General features: G+C 46.0%; 1 protein-coding gene and 1 long non-coding RNA gene across 5 annotated transcripts in view; one reads left to right on the forward strand and one right to left on the reverse strand.

The window, feature by feature from the left end:
- Window positions 1-1,525: 1,525 nt before the first annotated feature.
- FAM180A (family with sequence similarity 180 member A) lies at window positions 1,526-15,146 on the reverse strand. Of its 2 annotated transcripts, none has more exons than XM_006079849.3 (3): window positions 15,014-15,146; window positions 3,842-3,942; window positions 1,526-2,360 (listed from the first exon to the last, which is right to left on the reverse strand). In XM_006079849.3, the coding sequence occupies exons 1-3, from the start codon at window positions 15,087-15,089 to the stop codon at window positions 2,016-2,018; spliced, it is 522 nt and encodes a 173-aa protein (XP_006079911.1). In that variant the 5' UTR covers window positions 15,090-15,146; the 3' UTR covers window positions 1,526-2,015. The 2 variants fall into 2 exon arrangements, with proteins under 2 accessions (XP_006079911.1, XP_044802845.1); XM_044946910.1 differs by lacking the exon at window positions 15,014-15,146 and adding an exon at window positions 5,016-5,300.
- Window positions 14,137-20,520, forward strand: part of LOC123334811 — a 71,002-nt gene continuing 64,618 nt past the window's right edge. For 2 of the 3 annotated variants that reach the window (XR_006552951.1, XR_006552952.1), the window contains exons 1-2: window positions 14,137-14,261; window positions 14,952-15,148. This is a non-coding gene — a long non-coding RNA (uncharacterized LOC123334811). Of the gene's footprint in view, window positions 14,262-14,951; window positions 15,149-18,274; window positions 20,235-20,520 lie in introns of those variants that run through there. The other variant, XR_006552950.1, reaches the window with a different exon arrangement.

Raw genomic sequence — 20,520 nt, forward strand, 5'->3', positions numbered from 1 at the left:
AATTAAATGGAAAGGTAAGTATCAGAATCTGTATCTGGGGGGTGTACAAGAGGTATACTGGGGAATGAGAACGAGAGACTGGCTGGTTAGTCTTCTGAGCCTGAGAGTGAGGATGTAAAATGAGACTTTTCTTTGATGATAAATACATATTTCTGATATCTATCCTGATATCTATCTATCCTGATATTTCTGATATCTATCCTGATATCTATCTATCCTGATATTTCTTCAAAAGATCCTGCAGCTTGTACTGCTAGGTAAGGCTCCCTTATTCAAAGATTTTAAAGAAGTCGAAACCAGCTTTCATCATCATTAAACAACAATTGTTAAAAACCCATTTCAGAATCAGATTTAGCTCAGTGAGTCCTCGCTTATTCCAAGATTAGACTTGTTTCGATTTTAGCCTCTTGAACCCAGTCGTAAACCTTGGAGAAGCTGGAAGCATTCTCTGAGCTAGTGAGGAATCTTAATTAGAATTGAGGTGATTTACTCCTGGCAGGGACCTTCATGGATTAACTCTTCTTTAACATAGAATGCTAAAAAGACTTGCAATCTTATCTTTCAGGCCATGGCCAGTTAGAAAGAACAAATTGCAAAGATCAAGTTATGTTGGTAGCAGAGGAAAGTGCACTCTTATAGCCTGACTCTGAGGAAGGCTGCAGAAATATACCAGATTCAGAGTTAACAAAGCCTGGGAACTTTCAGGGTTGATACAAGCAGTCCAGCAGACTGCACAACGCAGATCCAGGTGTCCCCCCTGTAACATTTCATAGTTAAATGACGGTGGAAATTTTAGAAGTAGAGGGATCTTAGATCTTATCTAACTCCTACTCTAGGATGTCCCCAAGATACTAAATAAAAATGTAAGGCATTTCATATGTATAGTTTAAAATATATCAAGTCAATAATTCTGAAATGAAAGATTTGGCATTTGAAGGGCTAAAATTTTGTCATCTGAAAATCACTTTTATTTGGTGCACTTAATTCTCTGAGGATGCTCAATAATTTTAGCATTAGAATAGACAGACTAGGGCGTGGGTGCCACCTCTCTTGTCAGGATGACCCTCTCTGCGTTAGCTTGGCTTCTCTGTTCAAAAGGCAAGGCATTACAGTAGCATTTCTGTGGGCCTCCTTCATATTTCTCTGCTAAATTAGACCAGCCTTCAGGAAAGAAGAAGCTTGGTATATAAGTCATAACTGATTTTCTGACTGATTCTTCTTGGGGGCTTTTGAAAAAGTTGAGAAGTAGGCCCTTGGTTAACAATATATTTATTTTGCTATGGCTCTAGTTTCTTTAGAGCTTCCCAGGTGGTGCTAGCAGTAAAGAGCCCGCCTGCCAATGCAGGAGACACAGGAAAGGCGGGTTCGATCCCTGGGTTGGGAAGATCCTCTGAAGGAGGGCATGGCAACCCACTCCAGCATTCTTGCCTGGAGAATCCCATGGACATAGAAGCCTGGAGAGTGACAGTCCATGGGATCACAGAGTCGGACAAGACTAAAGTGACTTGGCACACACACACACACACACACACACGTTTCTTTATATCTTATTACAGAACTTTGGAAAGACGTTCATTCAATCCAGCACCCTGATCTCTTAGGACCAAAGAAATCTGTCCCCCGCCCACCACCTTCCTGTCATGCCCAAATTTTTATGATGTCTCTCCTGTGTCTTTCCTCACTCCTGGGTGTTTGTGTCATGGGCAGTCAGTGTTAAAGCATATGTTATACTGCTGCAATTCGCCAGGCCAACCATTCACCCTCTGGAGGCATCTTGAATTACCATCACAGCCCTTTTTTCCATCTCAGGTCACATTATGGTATAAATCACAATCTTTTGCTTATCAAGAAGTTACAAGGGGCAAAGAGCAGCAGGGTTCCTTATTTGATCTCTGCAGCTCTGAGTTGGCAGTGTGTGTTCTGTGGCTGGTCTCTGTAAATGGAGTAGAGAATGAGGAATTTCTGGATTACTGTATGCTGGTCCCAGCTCCGTGGCCCTGGAGCAGGCCAGTCCCTCAGGGAGATGCTCTCGGACCTGAGGACCGCATCAAGTCATGCCTCAAGGCATGGAATAGGCTGAGGAGGGACTGGGCCCAGACGTCCTTCTGATACCCTTGGGACAAGGCCGTGCGGTAGGCCGTGTAGGCTAGGGTCAGCGCTGTCCTTTCGAAGTCCTCTTTCTTGAGGATGCCCGGGCGGCTGGAAAGGTTGGCACTCAGCCGCCGGATGTCGGGGATGCTCTTGGGAATCACGTCATTGCAGACGGCACGGAAATCTGAGGCCTTCCGCAGGGAGGCCAGCTCCTCGTCCTTGATGGAGATCTTCAGGTCAGGGCTGATCTCAAGTTCGGCCAGCAGGAACTGGGGAGAAACACGGGGTGTGGAAAGGCATGAGGCACCCATGGTCATTGAGGACATAGCATCACCAGATTCATGATTACATGTGTTCATGTAAGGGAGGTGGCTCACAAAGAGCTTCGGAATCAAGAGACCTGGGTCCCGGGTCTGACTTTCCCACTGTGTAACCTTGGATGAGTTACTTCTCTCAGCCTTGTTTTATCCCTCTGTGACGTGGTTAAGAACACTTCACTGGGATAGTGTGAGGAGTAAATAGGACAAATATGGGCGGCATCTAACACTGAGCCTGCTTTAATCCACTGCTAAGTGACTGTTGTTTCCAGTGTCCCAAGTCACCCCCTTCTCTCCTTTCTCCCTCCCGCCAACCAAAACTCTTCTGCAGCACAAACTGACTGTTTTGGATACTTTAAAATCAAAATCTGGGAATTCGAAGGATACAGAGAATTGTGCTAGGAATTAAGTGGGTTACAGAGATCTGTCCTCGTTTCTTACCTGTTCTTTAAGGGTAGGGGTAAGGTCTGTCATTTGCTCTGTGCCAGGCTCATATCAGGAATCTAATAAGTCCTGACTCTTCCCTCTGTCTCTGGCTTTCCCCAGCTCTGACCCATTTTCCATGCTACTGTCTGTTATCTTCCTAAAGCAGATCTGTTCCTCAGACTCCCATGTTCATGTCTTGGCAAAGGCTGTGCATTTTCCAGTTTGTTCCCTGAGGCAGGGTTTGAAATCTGCTGCCTGGCTCAGCCACATGGCTGCGGCAGGCTGTCTCCTTCTCAGCCAGACAGTTCTAGTCCTTGAAGACCTCAAGGCAGAAGGGGGACTTGGGTGATCACTGGAGCCCTTTGTTTAACAGCTGAGGAGACTATGGTTCAGAGAGACATGGTGGCTTATGTAAGGTTACGTGGCCGACAGGTGGCAGAAGCAGAACTAAAGCTCAGATCTCGAGCCTGCATTTTCACCCCTAAACCAAACCACAGGGCCTTGGGAAATTCACCGTGGTCTGGAGGAGAAGTGGAGTCATGGTGCCAGAGGTGTGAGAGGCAGAGGGTGGCCCCAGACTTGAAAATGGGGCTCTCCCTGTGTGAGGTTACCGAGACTCGGCTCCGCTCAGACAACAGGTGTGGCATTGTCTGGGCGCTGCTGACCCATCCTGGCTTAAAGCCCTGGCCGGGGCAGACTGCCCTGTTCTGCTGCTTGGGTGCTGGTAGGGGCACCTCTGAGCCCAGTCTAAATCTCTAATTTTGCCTCCACTGAATTCCTAATGTTGTCCATCCCTGGGATGACAGGTGGGACAGGAGAGAGGGGTATGAAGACCACTTGCCTTTGAGGTGGGCAGGATTCTGGGACCTCCACACACAAGTCTAGTCTGGTTCCCCAGGCAGCAGAGGCCACTCACTGTCAGGGGCTCAGGTCACTCCTCCAAAAACCACAGAGAAGGAGCAATGCCTTCTCCGTGACTTGGGTTGCTCACTCTGCCCTCTGCCTACCTCATAGAGCAGTTCTACTTCCTCCAGGGAGCTCTGCAGGACGGGGTTCAAGGGCAGCGTTGAGGATCTCTTTGGCCGGTAGGCGGCAGGGAAGAGCATGGCTGCAAGAAATTAAGAGTGAGCTTGAGAGCTTGCTGTGTGCACTGGCTTTTCCCCGCGGGTGAACTCCAAGGTCAGCCAGCCATTCCTGAAAGTGACTCCGAGTGGCGGTGGATGCAGAGGGGGAGAGGTGACAGACCGCCCTGGTGTGTCCCAGAGAGTCCCAGGCATATCAGAGGTTACTATTTCACACCAATAATTTCAAACCTGGCTTCTTATCAGAATCATTTCAGAAAGTTTTGAAAAATATGTATGTCTAAGGAGTATGAATCCCTACAGGCCTTTATGTTAGAACAAAAACATTTATAGTAGTTAAGACATAGAAACAACCTAAGTGTTCATTGACAGATGAATGGATAAAGAAGTGGTACGTATACATAAACAATGGGATGTTACTCAGATATCAAAAAGAATGAAATAATGCCATTTGCAGCAACATAGGTGCAACTAGAGATGATCATGCTAAGGGAAGGAAGTCAGAGGAAAACATATATGATATTGCTTTTATGTGGAATCTAAAATAAAATGAAACTTATTTACGAAATGGAAATAGACTCACAGACGTAGAAAACAAACCGATGGTTACCAAAGGTGGAGGGGAGGGGTAAATTAGGCGTTTGGGATTAGTAGAGGCAAACTATTATATATAGAATAGATAAGCAACAAGGACCTACTGGATAGCACAGGGAACTATACCCAATATCTTGTAATAACATGTAATGGAAAAGGATCTAGAAAAAGAATCTTGATACGTATAACTGAGTCGCTTGGCTGTACACCTGAAACTAACACATTAGAAATCAAATATATTTCAATACAAATAAAAAAAGAGATGAGCAAAGCATTGACCACCCCCCACCCCCACCCCCAATTCAACAAACAGCTCCCTAATACTTCTGTTCCCTACTAACACTGCACATTTCAGCACTTCATCAGAATGAAGTGTACTGGTTTATGTTTATTGACAACCCTTTGAACCAGACTCAGACTTCTGCCTTATTCCCCTGCCACCTGGAGTAAGGCTGCCAAGAATCTAAGCACAGGTGACGACGTGTAGGAAGAGAGCTGCACAGACCCTGACACTGGCTCTGGGGATGTGTGGCGCCAAGGGCTTGACTCAGAAACGCATTGGATATAAAATCAGTGACTTGACACAGAAGTTCCTCAGTGGCTGCATAGAGATGGAGTAGCTGGGAGAAGATGGGCGAACCGCTAGAGGCAGAGAGGATCAAGAATGAGGAGCTGACAGAGGACATGAGAAAGAGAAGACAGAATATTATAGGAATTTTTGTTGCTGTTTAGTCACTAAGTTGTGTCCAACTCTTTGTGACCCCATGGATTAGAGCCTTCCAGGCTCCTCTGTCCATGGGATTTCCCAGGCAAGGATACTGGAGTGTGTTGCCATTTCCTTCTCCAGGGGATCTTACTGACCCAGGGATTGAACCCAAGTTTCCTGCATTGGCAGGTGAATCCTTTACCACTGAGCCACACGAGAAGCCCACCGTAGGAATAGTCATTAGAAACTGCACTTCTCCTGGATCCATCAGGCTAGAAGCAGGTGGCCCCATCCATCCCCTTAGCCCCTCCATGTCCCAAGACATGGTGCAGAAAGGATTGGCAAGCCCACTGCCAGCTGTAAGAAAAATGGGCCACTTCTTTGAGACACTTGGTTGTGATCTACCAGAAAACTGGGCAAGTAGCTATAAAAACAGGTGAGACTTCAAGGGAAGATTCATCCCCTGAAGTTGTGCAAAGCACAATTTGCATAATTATACACTATCGCTCTGTTTCTTGAATATGGTGACCTTGGGCCACCAGTGAAGGGTCCGGTGATGTCCAGAGTACAATGTTGAAGAAGGGAACTGCAGAAGCGTTTAGAAGGATTTCTATCAGAAGTGATAACAGTGAAACATCTTTGATGTAAAGGACATTTCCTGAAAAGCTCACTGGTAGGATCCCAACCTCCTGGAAAAACTGCCTGGCTATAGAACTGCTGTAATACTGCCGTCTCTGTAATCCATTTATTATCTAGCCCACAAGTTCCTCAGGGGCTTGGATAAATATGCTTTCAGATTTCTGTCTGCCTGGAGGAAAACCTGGCAGGTTTTCAGGGTGCACACAAGATGCAGATGTTGCAGACTGAATCCTTACATTGAAGGGGACCTGGATGGGCAGAGGGACAGCCCTACTTCCTCAAACCACTTTGGGGGACGGAGCCTATGAACTCAAGAACAGTAGTTCCTCGACCAGAATTTTAGCAGAATTTGTTCTCTTTGCCAGAAAAGTGCCCCTTTCCCACAGAAGCATAGATTTTAGGGCTGGAGTGAGCCTCTGCTCACTTGCGGCCTCTGCCTGTGGAGCCGAAGAGGACAAGGCATCTACTCCACGTGTTTGCAACCTGGACCCCACGTTAGAGTCACCCAGGGCACCCGAAGAAGTTCTGATTGAAGTGACTAGGGTGTGATTGGGATAGTCAACTTTTTGAAAGCTTTCTAGGTGCTTCGAATGGCAGCCTGGGTTGAGAATCAGAGGGTGCTTGACCGAAGGCTGTGTAGAAGGAGATGGCCAGGCTGAGTGGCCACTCCCAGTTTAGCCCGGGGCTTCTCAACTTTGACCATGCCTTAGAATCACCTGGGGACTTTAAAGGCCTAAATGCCCAAAATTGCCTCCCAGGCCAGTTCACAGGCATCTCTGGGGTGGATGGATGTAGGCGTTGGGACTCCTGACAGCTCCCAGGTGTTACAATAGGCAGGCAGGGTCCGTAACCACTGGGTTATCCAGATCCACTGCCAAGTAGCGGATGCACTGCTAGAGTTGAGAGCTGCTTCCCATCTGACAGGGCCTTATGCGGGCATCTAAAGAGGTGAAAGAGACATCCTAAAGGAAATCAGTCCTGAATATTCATTGGAAGGACTGATGCTGAAGCTGAAACTCCAATACTTTGGCCACCTGATGCGAAGAACTTACTCATTTGAAAAGACCCTGATGCTGGGAAAGATTGAAGGCGGGAGAAGGGGACAACAGAGGATGAGATGGTTGGATGGCATCACCGACTCAATGGACATGAGTTTGAGTAAACTCCGGGAGTTGGTGATGGACAGGGAGGCCCGGCGTGCTGTGGTCCATGGAGTCTCAAAGAGTCGGACACGACTGAGCAACTGAACTGAACTGAAAAGACCAAGACCCTTGTGTTCTCGGATACAGAGATGGAGAAACAAGGAGGGCTGCACTTTCCTTGGCGGGAAGAGGAACAGATGTGGGCTATGTCTTCTTCTGACCATGAAACCCCTTTTCAAGGATCTGAGAGCAACTTCTTTATGTCTTCTCTGTGATTGTGAAATGAAAGGTCTTGTTCTCTTTAAAAAAATAAAAAATCACTCAGCAGCAGGGGAAGGGCAGAGAAGGGAACAAGGTCCCAGCATGAGCCCTAAAGTTATTCAGACCTGCACTTTCTTCACTCAATTGTTTCCCCGGGAACAGTCACTTCCTTTAAGGTGCAGACACGCTGGTGGACCACTAATTCTCAAGAGTTGGGAAGAAAAGGCTTCCTGATGAAAGCTGTGTTTAATAATGGAAACATTGTTTCCAGTAGCCCTTGTTCTTAAAGTTTTTAAAATAATAACAGTTCAGGGAAGATTGTTAGAAATAAGGTCAGCCTCTGGACTGGGGCTGGTTATTGCTTCAGAAAGTCTGTGTGGGGAGCACAGGAATCTCAGAGATGGACCCTCCCCGCCTCTTCCCATGCCCTACTTCTGCACGTACATCTCAGGCTGCTGTGGCTGCTGGACGGTGCGTGTGGGGCAGGGGGCTTTTGTACCTTGTGAGGTAAGGATTCACATTCCATTTTATAGATGAAGAAACTTGGAGGCTAAGAAACTTGCCTTCGGCCACCCAACTGGTTTGTAATAAGGACTGAGATTAAAATCCAGGTTTCATGGGCTTCAAAACCCAACACTGCTATATTTAAAATAGATATAACCAACAAGGACCTATTGTATAGCACAGGGAACTCTGCTCACTACTCGGTAAGAACCTAAATAGGAAAAAAAAGTTGAAGAATAGATAAATGCATATGTCTAACTGAATCACTGTGCTGTACACCTGAAACCGATAAAACACTGTTAATCAACTCTACTCAATACAAACTAAAAATTAATAATAACAAAGCAAAACCAAAAACCAGGTGAACAAAAACTCCTCCATTCTCACGGACAGGGTGTGTATGTGTGTTCGTGTGTGTGTGTGTGTGTGTGTGTGTGTGTGTGTCTGTGTTAGTTGCTCAATCATGTCTGACTCTTTTCAACCCCATGGATTGTAGGCCGCCAGGCTCCTCCATCCATGGAATTCTCCAGGCAAGAATACTGGAGTGGGTAGCCATTCCCTTCTCCAGGGCATCTTCCGACCCAGGGATTGAACCCAGGTCTCCTGCATTACAGGCAGATCCTGGTCTGAGTCACCAGGGAGGTCCTACAGGAAGTATACATGTGGTTAATTAGAAATGAATGAATGCATATGGTGTAAAACATACTCTTAAATGAATCACACATGTTTTTAAAACAAATCTCTAGCTTTGATTTATAATGTGTTATGCAAAGTTATTTTATTTCCTTGGGCTCCAGAATCACTGCAAACAGTGACGCAGTCATGGATTTAAAAGACGCTCCCTGGAAGAAAAACTGTGACAGACCTAGGCAGCATATTCAAAAACAGAGACATCACTTTGCCAACAAAGGTATGTATAGTCAAAGCGGTGGCTTTTCCAGTAGTCATGTACGGATGCGAGTTGGATCATAAAGAAGGCTGAGCGCCAAAGAAGTGATGCTTTTGAACTGTGGTGTTGGAGAAGACTCTTGAGAGTCCCTTGGACTACAAGGAGATCAACCTAATCAATACTAAAGGAAATCAGTCCTGAATATTCACTGAAGGACTGATGCTGAAGCTCCAATACATTGGCCACCTGATGTGAAGAGCTGACTCATTGGAAAAGATCCTTATCCTGGGAGACATTGAAGGCAGGAGGAGAAGGGGGTGGCAGAGGATGAGATGGTTAGATGGCATCACTGACTCAATGGACATGGATTTGAGCAAGCTCCCAGAAATAGTGAAGGACAGGGAAGCCTGGTGTGCTACACTCCATGCGGTCTCAAAGAGTCAGACACGACTGAGCGATTGAACAACAGCATTCTCAGGAGGGGCCTGAAATGCTGCCTAACCGTTACTCACATTTCCTGATTCCTCTCACTCTATTTCAGCATGAAATAGATGATTCCACACCTCCTCCTTTTTCCTGATACCAGTTACCCACCTCTTGCCTGGATCCTTTGACTTCCCTTCTGTTATTGTTTCCCTGCTCTCATCTAGAGCCTTGGACCAGGTCTCCAATAAAGACTCACTCACCTTTCCACCTTTCTCTCTCACATCATTAGTTTTCCCTTCTCTACTGAGTTTTCAAATTGGCATGAAAACACATTGCTGCTTGCTACTGCTTAAAAAAAAAATCCTCCCTTGCTGGCTGCTCTTACTCCTCATCCATCTCTTCATATTGCTGACTCCTGGCCTCAGCGTGTGTCAGGATGCATGACTCCTCTCTCCTCACCACCCGGACTTCCGTACTGATCGTCTGCTTTGTATTTCCAGGTCAGATTTCTAGATACCCAACTGCCTATGGGAATCTCCTTTTGGATTTTTAATAGTTGTCTTTCCTGATGCCTGACCCAATGCCAGTCCCCACCACCCCTCGCACCTATTCCTCCTCTCCTACTTTGTCTGCTGTCTTTCCATCTCTCGCAGCTGCTCAAGCCAAAACCTGGGAGTCATGAGTAATCCTTGCCTTTTCTCTATCTTTCACATTTCACATCCAACGAATCAGCAAATCTTGTTGGCTTTACCTTCAAAACATACCTGGGATCTGGCTACTTCTTACCACATCCCTGCTAACCTCCAGGTGTCTAAACCGTGAACATTTCTCCTAATAGTGCTTCTGCTTCCATCCTTGGCTGCCATCAGCATCCTCACTGCATTCCTTTTTTTGACCATGTCACACAAGGAGGGATCTTAGTTTGCCTGCCAGGCATAAAACTCATGCTCCCTGCGATGGAAGCATGGAGTCTTAACCACTGGAAGGAAGTCCATCCACCTCACTGTATTCTTAACAAAGCAACTAGAGCAATTCTGTGAAAACATAGGTTCCATGATATCAATCTTCTGCCGGGGAACTTCGGTGACTTCTCATCTCCCTGAGAGTAGAAGCCAAAGATCTTCAATGTAGGAAATGGCAGCTCACTCCTGTATTCTTACCTGGAAAACTCCATGGACAGAAGAGCCTGGTGGGCTTCTGTCCATGGGGTTGCAAAGAGTCGGACATGACTAAGCACCTGAGCACACACACATAAATACATGTATTCTTTTCCATTATAGGTTATATAAGATGTTGAATATGGTTCCCTGTGCTATACAGTAAGTCCTTATTTTTATCTGTTTTATATATAGTAGTTTGTATCTGCGGAGAAGGCAATGGCACCCCACTCCAGTACTCTTGCCTGGAAAATCCCATGGACGGAGGAGCCTGGTAAGCTGCAGTCCATGGGGTCGCTAAGAGTCGGACACGACTGAGTGACTTCACTTTCACTTTTCACTTTCACGCATTGGAGAAGGAAATAGCAACCCGCTCCAGTGTTCTTGCCTGGAGAATCTCAGGGACGGCGGAGCCTGGTGGGCTGCCGTCTATGGGGTCACACAGAGTCGGACACGACTGAAGTGACTTGGCAGCAGCAGCAGCAGTTTGTATCTGCTAATCCCAAATTTTTAATTCATCCCTCTCCCACCCGTTTTCTCCTTTAGTAACTACATGTTTGTCTTCTGTGTCTGTTTTGTAAACAAGTTCATTTGTATCATAGTTTAGATTTCACAGATAAGTGGTATCATATGGTATCTATGTTTCTCTGTCTGACTTCACTTACTACAGTAACCTCTAGATCCATCCATGTTGCTGCAAGTGGCAGTATTTCATTTTTATGGCTGAGTAGTATTCCATTGTATATCAGTACCATATCTTCTTTATCCATTTTCTGTCAATGGACATCTAGGTTGCTTCCATGTCTTGGCTATTGTGAATAGTGCCGCTATGAACATTGAGGTGCGTGTATTTTTGGAGCTAAAGTTTTCTTCAGATATGTTCTCAGAGGTGGGATTGCTGGATCATATGGTAGCTCTATTTTTAATTTTTTGAGGAACCTCCATACTGTTCTCCATAGTGGCTGCACTAACTTACATTCCTATCAACAGCAAAGAAGGGCTCCCTTTTCTTCACACCAGAGAAGCTACTTTTAATTAGTTCAGTCAAGACTGGCACCTGTCTTGCTCTCTATGCCGTAGCTCCTTCAAGCTTTCTTGCCCAGATGTGCAGGCGGAAGCCTGCCTAAACGGGAGAGCCTATTTTTGCTTTGAGCCTGGTCTTCTTGTTGACTTTTATAACGTGTGACAGAAATCTCTTCTTCCCTCCCATCTCTCAAATAGGTTAAAAAAGCAAACAAACAGAACGGTATTAAGACTGTGGCTTCTGTGTAACTGTGTACAGCATCTGTGCCAAAGACCTTGTTGGGAAGGACTCAAATTTCTAATCAATCAGTTGAAGCAACTCTATGGAAACAGCCATGGAAGTGGAAAGAAAAGCCCTCATTTATAAAAGATCTTTTGCCAAATCCTACTGATGTCATTTACTTTTTGGCTCCTGGGCCAGCCCTTCAGACAGCAGTCCCCAAACTTTTTGGTACCACGGATTGGTTTCGTGGAAGACAATTTTTTCATGGACTGGGGCGGGGGATGGTTTCAAGATGATTCAAGTGCGTGACATTTATTGTGCACTTTATTTCTATTATTACATCGGCTCCACCTCAGATCATCAGGCATTAGATGGGGGGCAGCGGGCGGCTGGGAACCCTTGCCTTTAGAAACACAGTGCCATTCTGAAGAAGCCAGAATCTTAGTCCCTGTGCTGGGCATCTTCCTGGAGCACTTCTGAAAGGGCTGCTGTGAGTCGGCTCCCCTTGGCCAGAATATGCCACCACCCAGGGGGAGCCCCACCACCCAGGCAGAGCCCCACTGCCCAAGTGGAGTCAGGGGATGCTGGGAGCACCTGGAAGGGATGGAGAGGTGCAGATGAGGACAGCAAGGCTCTGCTGCTAGAAATTGAGCACGGGAGTGAGGTCGAGCTCTAGGCTTTCAACGGAGGGATCTGGGGGCATGTTAACTTCTTCCCTTCCTCCAGTTTTCCTACCTGTTAGTGTTCAGAATAACAGCTGCATAAACGCAGTGACATGCAGCAAACAAAGTGGTTACTCGGTCATGCTGGACCAGTGAGTCAGTCCCTACCTGGGGCCCTTCCCTCCACAGAACATTCATGATTGAAAATCCACAAAACACTGAACTGGACAGCTGAAAATGACACCGAAGAGCCACCTTCCTTATGAAACTACTTTAACAAGAAATAACATGTATATGGAATAAAAATTAAATATTTATAGGAATTCATGCATGTATTTCTTTCTGTTTTTTAAGACTGGCTAGGTTCCCTGCAGTCCCCCAAGTGATGCGCCGGCAGGACAGGGTGGGACGAGGACTTGGGCCAGGTGTGTCCACTTCCAGGAGGCCTCGCTAACCACAGGTGAGTCATTTAGTCTTAATCCAGTCGGTGAGGCTGGAGCAGCCACGCTGGCCCAAGGAGCCACCTCCCAGGGCGGAATCCTAGAGAGCGTGTCTCAGGGAGAGGCTGGGAGAATGGTAGGGGAAAAAAAGATGTCCTGCCGCAGGGTATATTCCTGTTGGGTTTATTTCCCCACTTTCACCCGAGGGGCCAGGCGGAGGTGGAGGATGGAAGCTGGGGTGGTGCTGCGGGATCGAGGGAGGAGGACTTTGTAGGGAGAAGTCGCCCTCTGACTCTTTCCATAGGGAATTCTTCTAAATTAGGCCTGGCGATGGAGGCGGGGGTGGGCTTGGAGTAAGGATGAAGGTGAAAGAGACAGTTTATGTGTTTGGAAAAATTGGTTTTCTTTGGGTGTGACTCCCATTCCATCTTAAAAAAATGACGACTTTGGATTATTTTCATGATTAGACAAAATGTTAAAAATGAATTAAAAAAAATCAACCACGTGGAAGACTTGATGATGGTTGGAAGGGCTCCCATATCATTTGTTGGCTCTGAATGCTGACATGAACCGATAATCCAGCACTTAGTATCAGCAGCCTCATGGAGGCCTCTATTTCAGCTGTGTTGGCTTTGTGTCTTTACATAGATTGTTATCGATATGGTGGGTGGGGAGGGCAGACCTTCCCCAGGGAAGAGTGAGTTAGAGGGCTGGAGCAACTGCTCTCTGGATGTTGCTGTAGAACCTATAGGTTTTCTGTTGATAACCTCACACTTTTTTAATGAAATTTTTTTAAGTGGTAGGTAATAGTTGACCTTGATATAGCTCCTTATTATCTAGGAAGTGTTTTATTTACATATTTGAATATGACCCTCACATGACAACGCAATGAGGGTCACTTTCTGTTATTGTTAATATGTTATCTGTTCATGAACTAAAGCTCAGAGAGGTCAAGAGACTTGCCAGACATCACACAGCCAATTAGAGGCAGAACTTAAAATTTTTTGAGTTCCTTGCAGTTCATGATGCAGCTATATTGTATTTACAAGACTTGTAAAAAAATAAATAAATAAAACCATCTCATTTGGCTTTCTAACAGCCTGTGTGTTAGGAAGAGTGGATATTATCATCCTTTTTTAATAGGCAAATTAAGGTAGGCCTCAGTGTCACACAGGGGTAAGTGACAGAACACAACACCAAGGTCTCTTTGCTCTGTGCTTCCAAGTGTTGCCCCCCAAATTTGTGCACATGATGAGCAGGGAAGTGTGTGTGTGTGGGTGATGTTTACCAGAAAAAAAAAAAGGGAAAATGCTTCATTAATTATTTGTCCCTGGGCAAGAATCATTTCACAGCCCAGTATAGAGAATTGGCAAGTCCCTAATCTCAGGTTTACGAGTGAGGGAATAAGAACCCTAATAAGTGCCTTGACTCTTGCTTTTCCCCATATCAGATCCACCTGCTCCATGCTGCTCCGTGCCCCAGCTGGCCGCTTCTTCCTTCCCTGACTCTCTCCTTGAGAACCAGAGGGGGCTCATCCTCTTGCTGCTCTGCCATCTTCACCCCACTTTGGATCTCTGGGAATACCAGCGAACCTGACTTCTTTTTCCAGTTCTTTCCAGGACAGAGGTCTCATTGACTTTAGGCAACAGAAAGATTTCAGTTCAGATCGGCATGCATCGGTCAGCGCTTTGGGTCCCTCGCTTCCTAAGTGATAAATCTTAGTTGACCGGAGGTGCTGCCAGTGTCTGCCCACGGGAACCAGAAAAAGATGCCAGGCCAGCTCTGAGGAGCCGTGTCCTGAGGGGAAGGAAGTCGGCCGTGGGGAGAAGCCTTGCTGGGCTTCTTCCCTTCTGGGGGAGGCTGGCTGGGGTGGTAGCAGCCGGGCAGACACGAGGTTGCTGAGGCGATTACTACCCCTCTTCTGTTGCTGGGCCAGCTCTCTCCAGCTGGAAAGGTGTGACCACTCCTGCTCAGGAAGCAGTGTGGAGCCCTCCACGTGGACACGCCACATCCCCCAGGGGGCAGAACTCTGGCCGGCCAGCGCCCCCAGTGCCATCATATTAGCATCAGCCCTGGGCACCTGCTCTCCCCACGCCCTGCCCAGCTGGTAGCACCCTGGAGGGCACTTGCAGGAGTCTGTCCACAGTCTACAAAGCAAAGATGACCTTCTCCCCGGCCTGTCGGGAAGGGATGCTCTCTGCACTCTCCACCTCAATCCCGTTTTCTCAGTGGCTTTGATTTTTTTGGGTGTCATTTCCCCCATCAACTTCTAACACTTTCTAGCTTGTTGAGAAGCATAAAGCATTTGACAGGAGATCAAAGGAGGGCACAGGGCTTCTAATTTCCTTCTGCTCCCTCCACCCCTCCAGATTCCTAATGATATTCAAGAAAGAATCATAAGCATCAAACAAATAAAGGAAAGACAACTCACCCCTGGTCCACCTGTGAGACAGAGTGGCCTGAGCATCGGAATACAGCAGCAGAAGCAGCAACGTCTTCCAACACATCTTTTCCTCCAAAAAGGGAGACGTTGCCCTCGAACCCAAGGGGACCCCAGGAGCCACAGGTATGCCTGTCCTGGTCCTCCCAGGGCAGTGGTGAGGTTCTTACCACCCCTCCGTCTTCAGTTGTGCAGAGACGTCCTCTCCTGCCTCCCAAGGGTGGAGTGGGGGTTACTCCCAGGGAGGACAGGAGTGGGACCTCTTACTCCTACTCTCTCTGGGATTGGGGCACTGGGCTTCCACAGAGAGACTCTGTTTTTGAGCACATCTGGAGTGACTCACGGGGCATGTGATCTCTTTGGCAGTGGGGCGGATAAATATAATTTCTGTTCTTGAGTTCCATGTGTTGGATGCACCCACTGGAATTTTTCTTTAACAAACAGACTTGCGGAACTTGTTAGAGAGCCCGGCAAAGAGCTGGCTGCTGTCCCTGTACACACACACACACACACACACACACACACTCACACACTCACACCAGCACCAGGGACGAGAGCTACAGCGAGAGCTGGGAGACTTGCCTGGCAGACAGCAGGACCGACTGAACCCAGAGCTGCCTTCAGAACAGCAGAGTCATTGTGGTGCCTGGGCTGAGTGTCCCCTGTTACCCTTCTGTGGAGCTACCTCACGAGGAGGAGAGAGCTGCTGTGGTGTGTAGGTATTGTGTGGGCAGGTGATGATCCAGGGGCCCACAGGTGACCCCGTTTACATTCATGATACCTCGATTTCTGGACTATCTAGACATGGTACCAAACCACTTTGATTCTCCCAAGCAAAATAGTGGTTTTTTCCATGATCATACTTTTGGCATTTGATTAATTTTTATTGAGATATACTTGACATATAACATTGTGTAAGTAAGTTTGAGGTGTACGACGCGTTGGATTCTTTTCCCCCCCTTTGGTTTCACTGGGTCTTCACTGCTGTGTGGACTTTCTCTAGTTGCTGGGAGTTGGGGCTACTCTTTGTTGTGGTGCCTGGTCTTCTCATTGCGGTGGCTTCTCCTGTGGTGGAGCACAGGCTCAGTGGCTGTGACACACGGGCTTTGGTTAACCTCAGCATGTGGAGTCTTCCTGGATCAGGGATTGAGCCCATGTCCCTTGCATTGGCAAGTGGATTACCTAGTCACCGTACCACCAGGGAAGTCCTCCAACATGTTGATTCGATATACTTCTCTTTTGCAACATGATTGCCACCATAGCCTTAGCGAACAACTCCATTACATCACCGAATCATTTCTTTTTTTGTGGTGAGAACATTTAAGATCTGTGACCATTAAAAAAATTTTTTTTTTAGTTTATTTTTGGCTGTGCTGGGCCTTGGTTGTTGCACAAAGGTTTTCTGTAGTTGTGGCACATGGGCTTAGTGGCCCTGCCCCATGTGGGATCTTCCCAGACCAGGGATCAAACTGGTGTCTCCTGCTTTGCAGGCTGATTCTTAACCACTGGACCACCAGGGAAACTCTCCATGACCATTTGGAAAGTTCTGCCACAGACACCTTGATTTTGTCCAGTACCACGTTCTTACCTTCTCTGAAATTATAGATGTGTGATGCAAAAGCCTGCAGGACATTTATTTATTTTTTAAGAAGCTGTATTTATTTATTTTTAATTGATTGATGATTGCTTTACAGCATTGGCTTGATTTCTGCCATACATCAACATGAATTAGCCATAGGTGTAGCTGATCTCACCCCTTGGGTTTCCAAGCTGTGGAGGTGGTGCCCACGGTGAATGGGCGACTGGAGAGGACACCCCTTTGTTTTAATCAGAAGTGCTTTTAAAAAAAATCTGTTAGAGGAAGTTGCTTGAAAAAGGAAACGTGGCTCTATAACTTTTGAAAAACACTGGTCATTCTAACATTCAGACTAGCTATTGGGTGCTTTGTTCCGGGCTCGGTACTAGGTGATCTTCTTGGGTTTATTGACTTAATGCTCGCAGCAGACTGTGAGGTCAATATAGAACTGCCCTCTCCAATGGAAATAGAATTTGAAAAACAAATGTAATTCAAAATGTTCCAGCAGTCATGCTGAGAAAGTATATAGGAAATCAATTGTCATAATACATTTTATTTAACCCAATATATCTAAAATATTACCATTTCTATATGTAATAAACACAAATTTAAGAAGATATTTTATATTCCTTTTTTTTACACCAAGTCTTTGAAAACCAGTGTATATTTCACACTTTTGTCACATTTCAGTTCAACTCAGTCACATTTCAAGTAACAGTTCACATATGGCCAGCGGCTACTGCATTGAGCAGTGCAGGGCTGGAAGGTAAGAGGCAGATAACTATGCTCACCATAACATACATTACATCCCAGAACTGATTTATCTTATAACTGAAAGTTTGTACCTTTTGACCACCTTCACCCATTACTCCCCTCTCCCCCAGGTCTGGCAACACCAGTCTGTTTTCTGTTTCTGTGACTTTGGCTTTTTTAGATTCCACGTACAAGTGAGATCATATGGTATTTGTCATTCTTTGACATTTCACGTAGCATAGTATCCTCAAGATCCACCCATGGTGAGGCAAATGGCATGATTTCCTTCTTTTTAATGGCTGAATAACATTCCACTGTGTATATGCACACCACATTTTCTTTATCCATCTGTTTGTTGATTGCCACTTAGGTTGTTTCTATGGTTACTGTAAATGATGCTGCAGTGAGCATGGGGTGCAGACATCTTTTTGAGATGGTGATTTCATTTCTTCAGATATATCCCCAGAAATGGGATTGCTGGATCCTGTGGTAGTTCTATTTTTAACTGTTTGAGGATCCTCCAAACTACATCCTCTGTAGTGGCTGAACCACTTTTTATTTCCACCAACTCAGGCTACCTTTTCTCTACATCCTCATCAATACTTTTGATCACTTGTCTCTTTGATGATGACCATTGTAACAGATATGAAGCGATATCTTATGGTTTTGATTTCCATTTCCCTGACAGTTAGTGATGTTGAGCACCTTTTCATGGATCTGTAGGTCATTTGTACTTCTTTGGGAAAAGATCTATTTATTTCCTCTGCCCATTTTTTAATCAGGTTGTTTGTTTTTTCGCTATTGAGTTGTATGGATTCTTTATATATTATGAATATTAACCCCTTATCAGATACACTATTTGCAAATACCTTCTCCAGTTCATTCTGTAGATTTCCTTATTGATGGTTTCCTTTGCTGTTCAGTGTACATCCTTTTTAAATCTGCAAAACTTGCCCAAAGGACCTGGCACAGACTGGATGTTCTGAAATTGCCCATTGGCTATTTGTTGATTGATGCTGAAGCTGAAGAAGCTTCCACTCCTCCCATTGTCTTGCCAAGAGGACTTCCGTAAGCGAGGAGGTTGCTGAGGAGGGAAGATGAATAGGAACTGGCCTGGCCCCCGGGAAACCAGAACAGGAATCATGGTCTTGGCCTGCAGTCCTGGACTTTCTCATCTGCAGATGGGACTCATCAAATGATCACCTACTATCACTAGGATGAGGATTAGCTTTTGGACCTGGGCTGGGAACAAATGAGTTTATAACGCTTTTGATTTTGTAAGATGATGAGCCAGGCCTTCCCTCCCACCACTTCGCCCAGCAGCAGGAGGTGAATGTGCACAATTTCTCCAGGAGCCTGACCGAAGTCTTGGGAAATCCTTGCCTAATGCACTGATTTTTTTCTCTCTCCATGCGTTTCTTGTTCTTGCTGCCATTGCATGCACACCGGTTAAGCCTGGCAAGTGAATGCAAACACTGCTTTTTATAACAACACAGTAAACCTACAACAGTGGAATTTCCCAGAGCTATCGATTATGTATAAAAAACCTTTTTTTGAGGGGGAGGGATGTTTTACTAAAAACAACAGTGTTCACGTGCATTCTCACCTCTGAATTCCCACTGCATTTACCTGTGTGTCTCTCATCAGCACCATTTTCTAATGTAGTGATATCTACTGTTTACTGAGTTCTGACCATACACCTTATTTTATTTCATTCAATTTTCACAGTAATTCTGTTGTTCAGTGGATACTATAATAGAGTCCATTTTACACATGGAAAACTGCAGCTTAAAAAGGACAAATCACACAATATCTGCAAGGCAGACACTTCCATATACTACCTACTAGGGTAGGGGCGGAGCAAAACAAACACCATTAAAGCAGCTTCTGTATGTTGGAAACATGATCAGTAGATGGAGTACTGGGTGGGACCCACTAATAGTGATGGTTGTGTGTGTGTGTGTGTGTGTAAATTCTGTTCATTTTGAGGGCTTCTGACTCCAGCACAGAAGTGGCACAGTCTACCCACATATGGTTGTTATGTACTCATTCATTTATCTACTTTTAAAGCATCTCCTCTATGCCAGGCAATAGATATAGCAAACCAAGTTAGACATGGACCCTACCATCAAGAATCTTCATTCTAGTGGGGGAAGTAGCTCCACAGAGATTTAGAGCATGTGATGTTAGATTTAATGACAGAAGAGCCTATGGTAGGAAATGAGAGGGGAGGGGTGTCAAGGAAGGCTTCTTGGAGGGGTTGACACCTGAATTAAGATTTTAGGCATGAGTTGGATTTAATTAGATTGTGGGAGAGGGTATGGTGAAGGATGAGACAACCTGAAAAGTGGCACAAAGAGGGAGAGATGATGGGATGTGTACAAATAAATAAAAGTGGCTTGGCCTTGTTGGAAGATCGAGGATGAGCAGGGGAAGCAGGTTGGTGGGAAGGAGAGCCCTGTGTGTTACACCTGGACTGTACCCTCCTGGGAGGGAAGCGTCAGGGAGGGCCACCTTCAGGGAAGTGGGATGGTTTGCTTTCTATGGGTGGATTTGCCAGAGTAGAGATCAGACAGGGAAGGAGCAGACGCAAGTTCTAGGGTGAGATGGTGAGGGTCTGGAACAGGGCAGGAGCCAGTGGCAAAAGAGAGGAAGGTGCGGGTTTGAGAAAGATTGTGGAGGTAACGGGCACTTCCCTGGTGGTCCAGTGGTTAAGACTTCATGCTTCCAATCCAGAGGATGTGGGTTCAATCCCTGATTTGGGCTCTAAAACCCCACATGCTGCACAGTGCAGCCCAAAAATAGAAAATAAAAACACACTTTAAAAAAAGATTGAGGAGGTAAAATCAGAAACACATATAATTTCTCAGAGGAGAAGCAGATGAGGAGTTCTGGGGTGACCCCAGTGAAACTGGAACAGACGGATGCTGTGATTTTAATAGTGGACCTGTCGAGGCTGAGGTGTGTGCTGGGCATCTCTGTTGGTTCTGTTTCTTGGTTTCTAGAGTGCTTGTTCCCTGCTGTGCCCTCCGTGACATGCTGCTGCTCTTTACCTGTAGCCCTTGGGTGGGCTCTTACTCCCTGACTTGGGTGCTCTCGCTGCCCCGGGGTTCTCTGCTGAGGTCTGCAGCTGTGAGGATGGAAGAGGGTGTTTATCCTTCCTGAAGAG

Source organism: Bubalus bubalis, chromosome 8 (assembly GCF_019923935.1).
Source record: "Bubalus bubalis isolate 160015118507 breed Murrah chromosome 8, NDDB_SH_1, whole genome shotgun sequence".
NCBI lineage: Eukaryota > Metazoa > Chordata > Mammalia > Artiodactyla > Bovidae > Bubalus > Bubalus bubalis.

Bases quoted from the DNA above. Each gene is read 5' to 3' on its own strand.
- FAM180A (XM_044946910.1), bottom strand. From the start codon at position 5,196: ATGTCCTCTGTCAGCTCCTCATTCTTGATCCTCTCTGCCTCTAGCGGT. The intron at 3,943-5,015 runs GTCTGTGCAGCT...AATTTCTTGCAG, and splicing joins TCCCCAGAGCCAGTGTCAGG to CCATGCTCTTCCCTGCCGCC. The intron at 2,361-3,841 runs GTAGGCAGAGGG...GTTTCTCCCCAG, and splicing joins AAGTAGAACTGCTCTATGAG to TTCCTGCTGGCCGAACTTGA.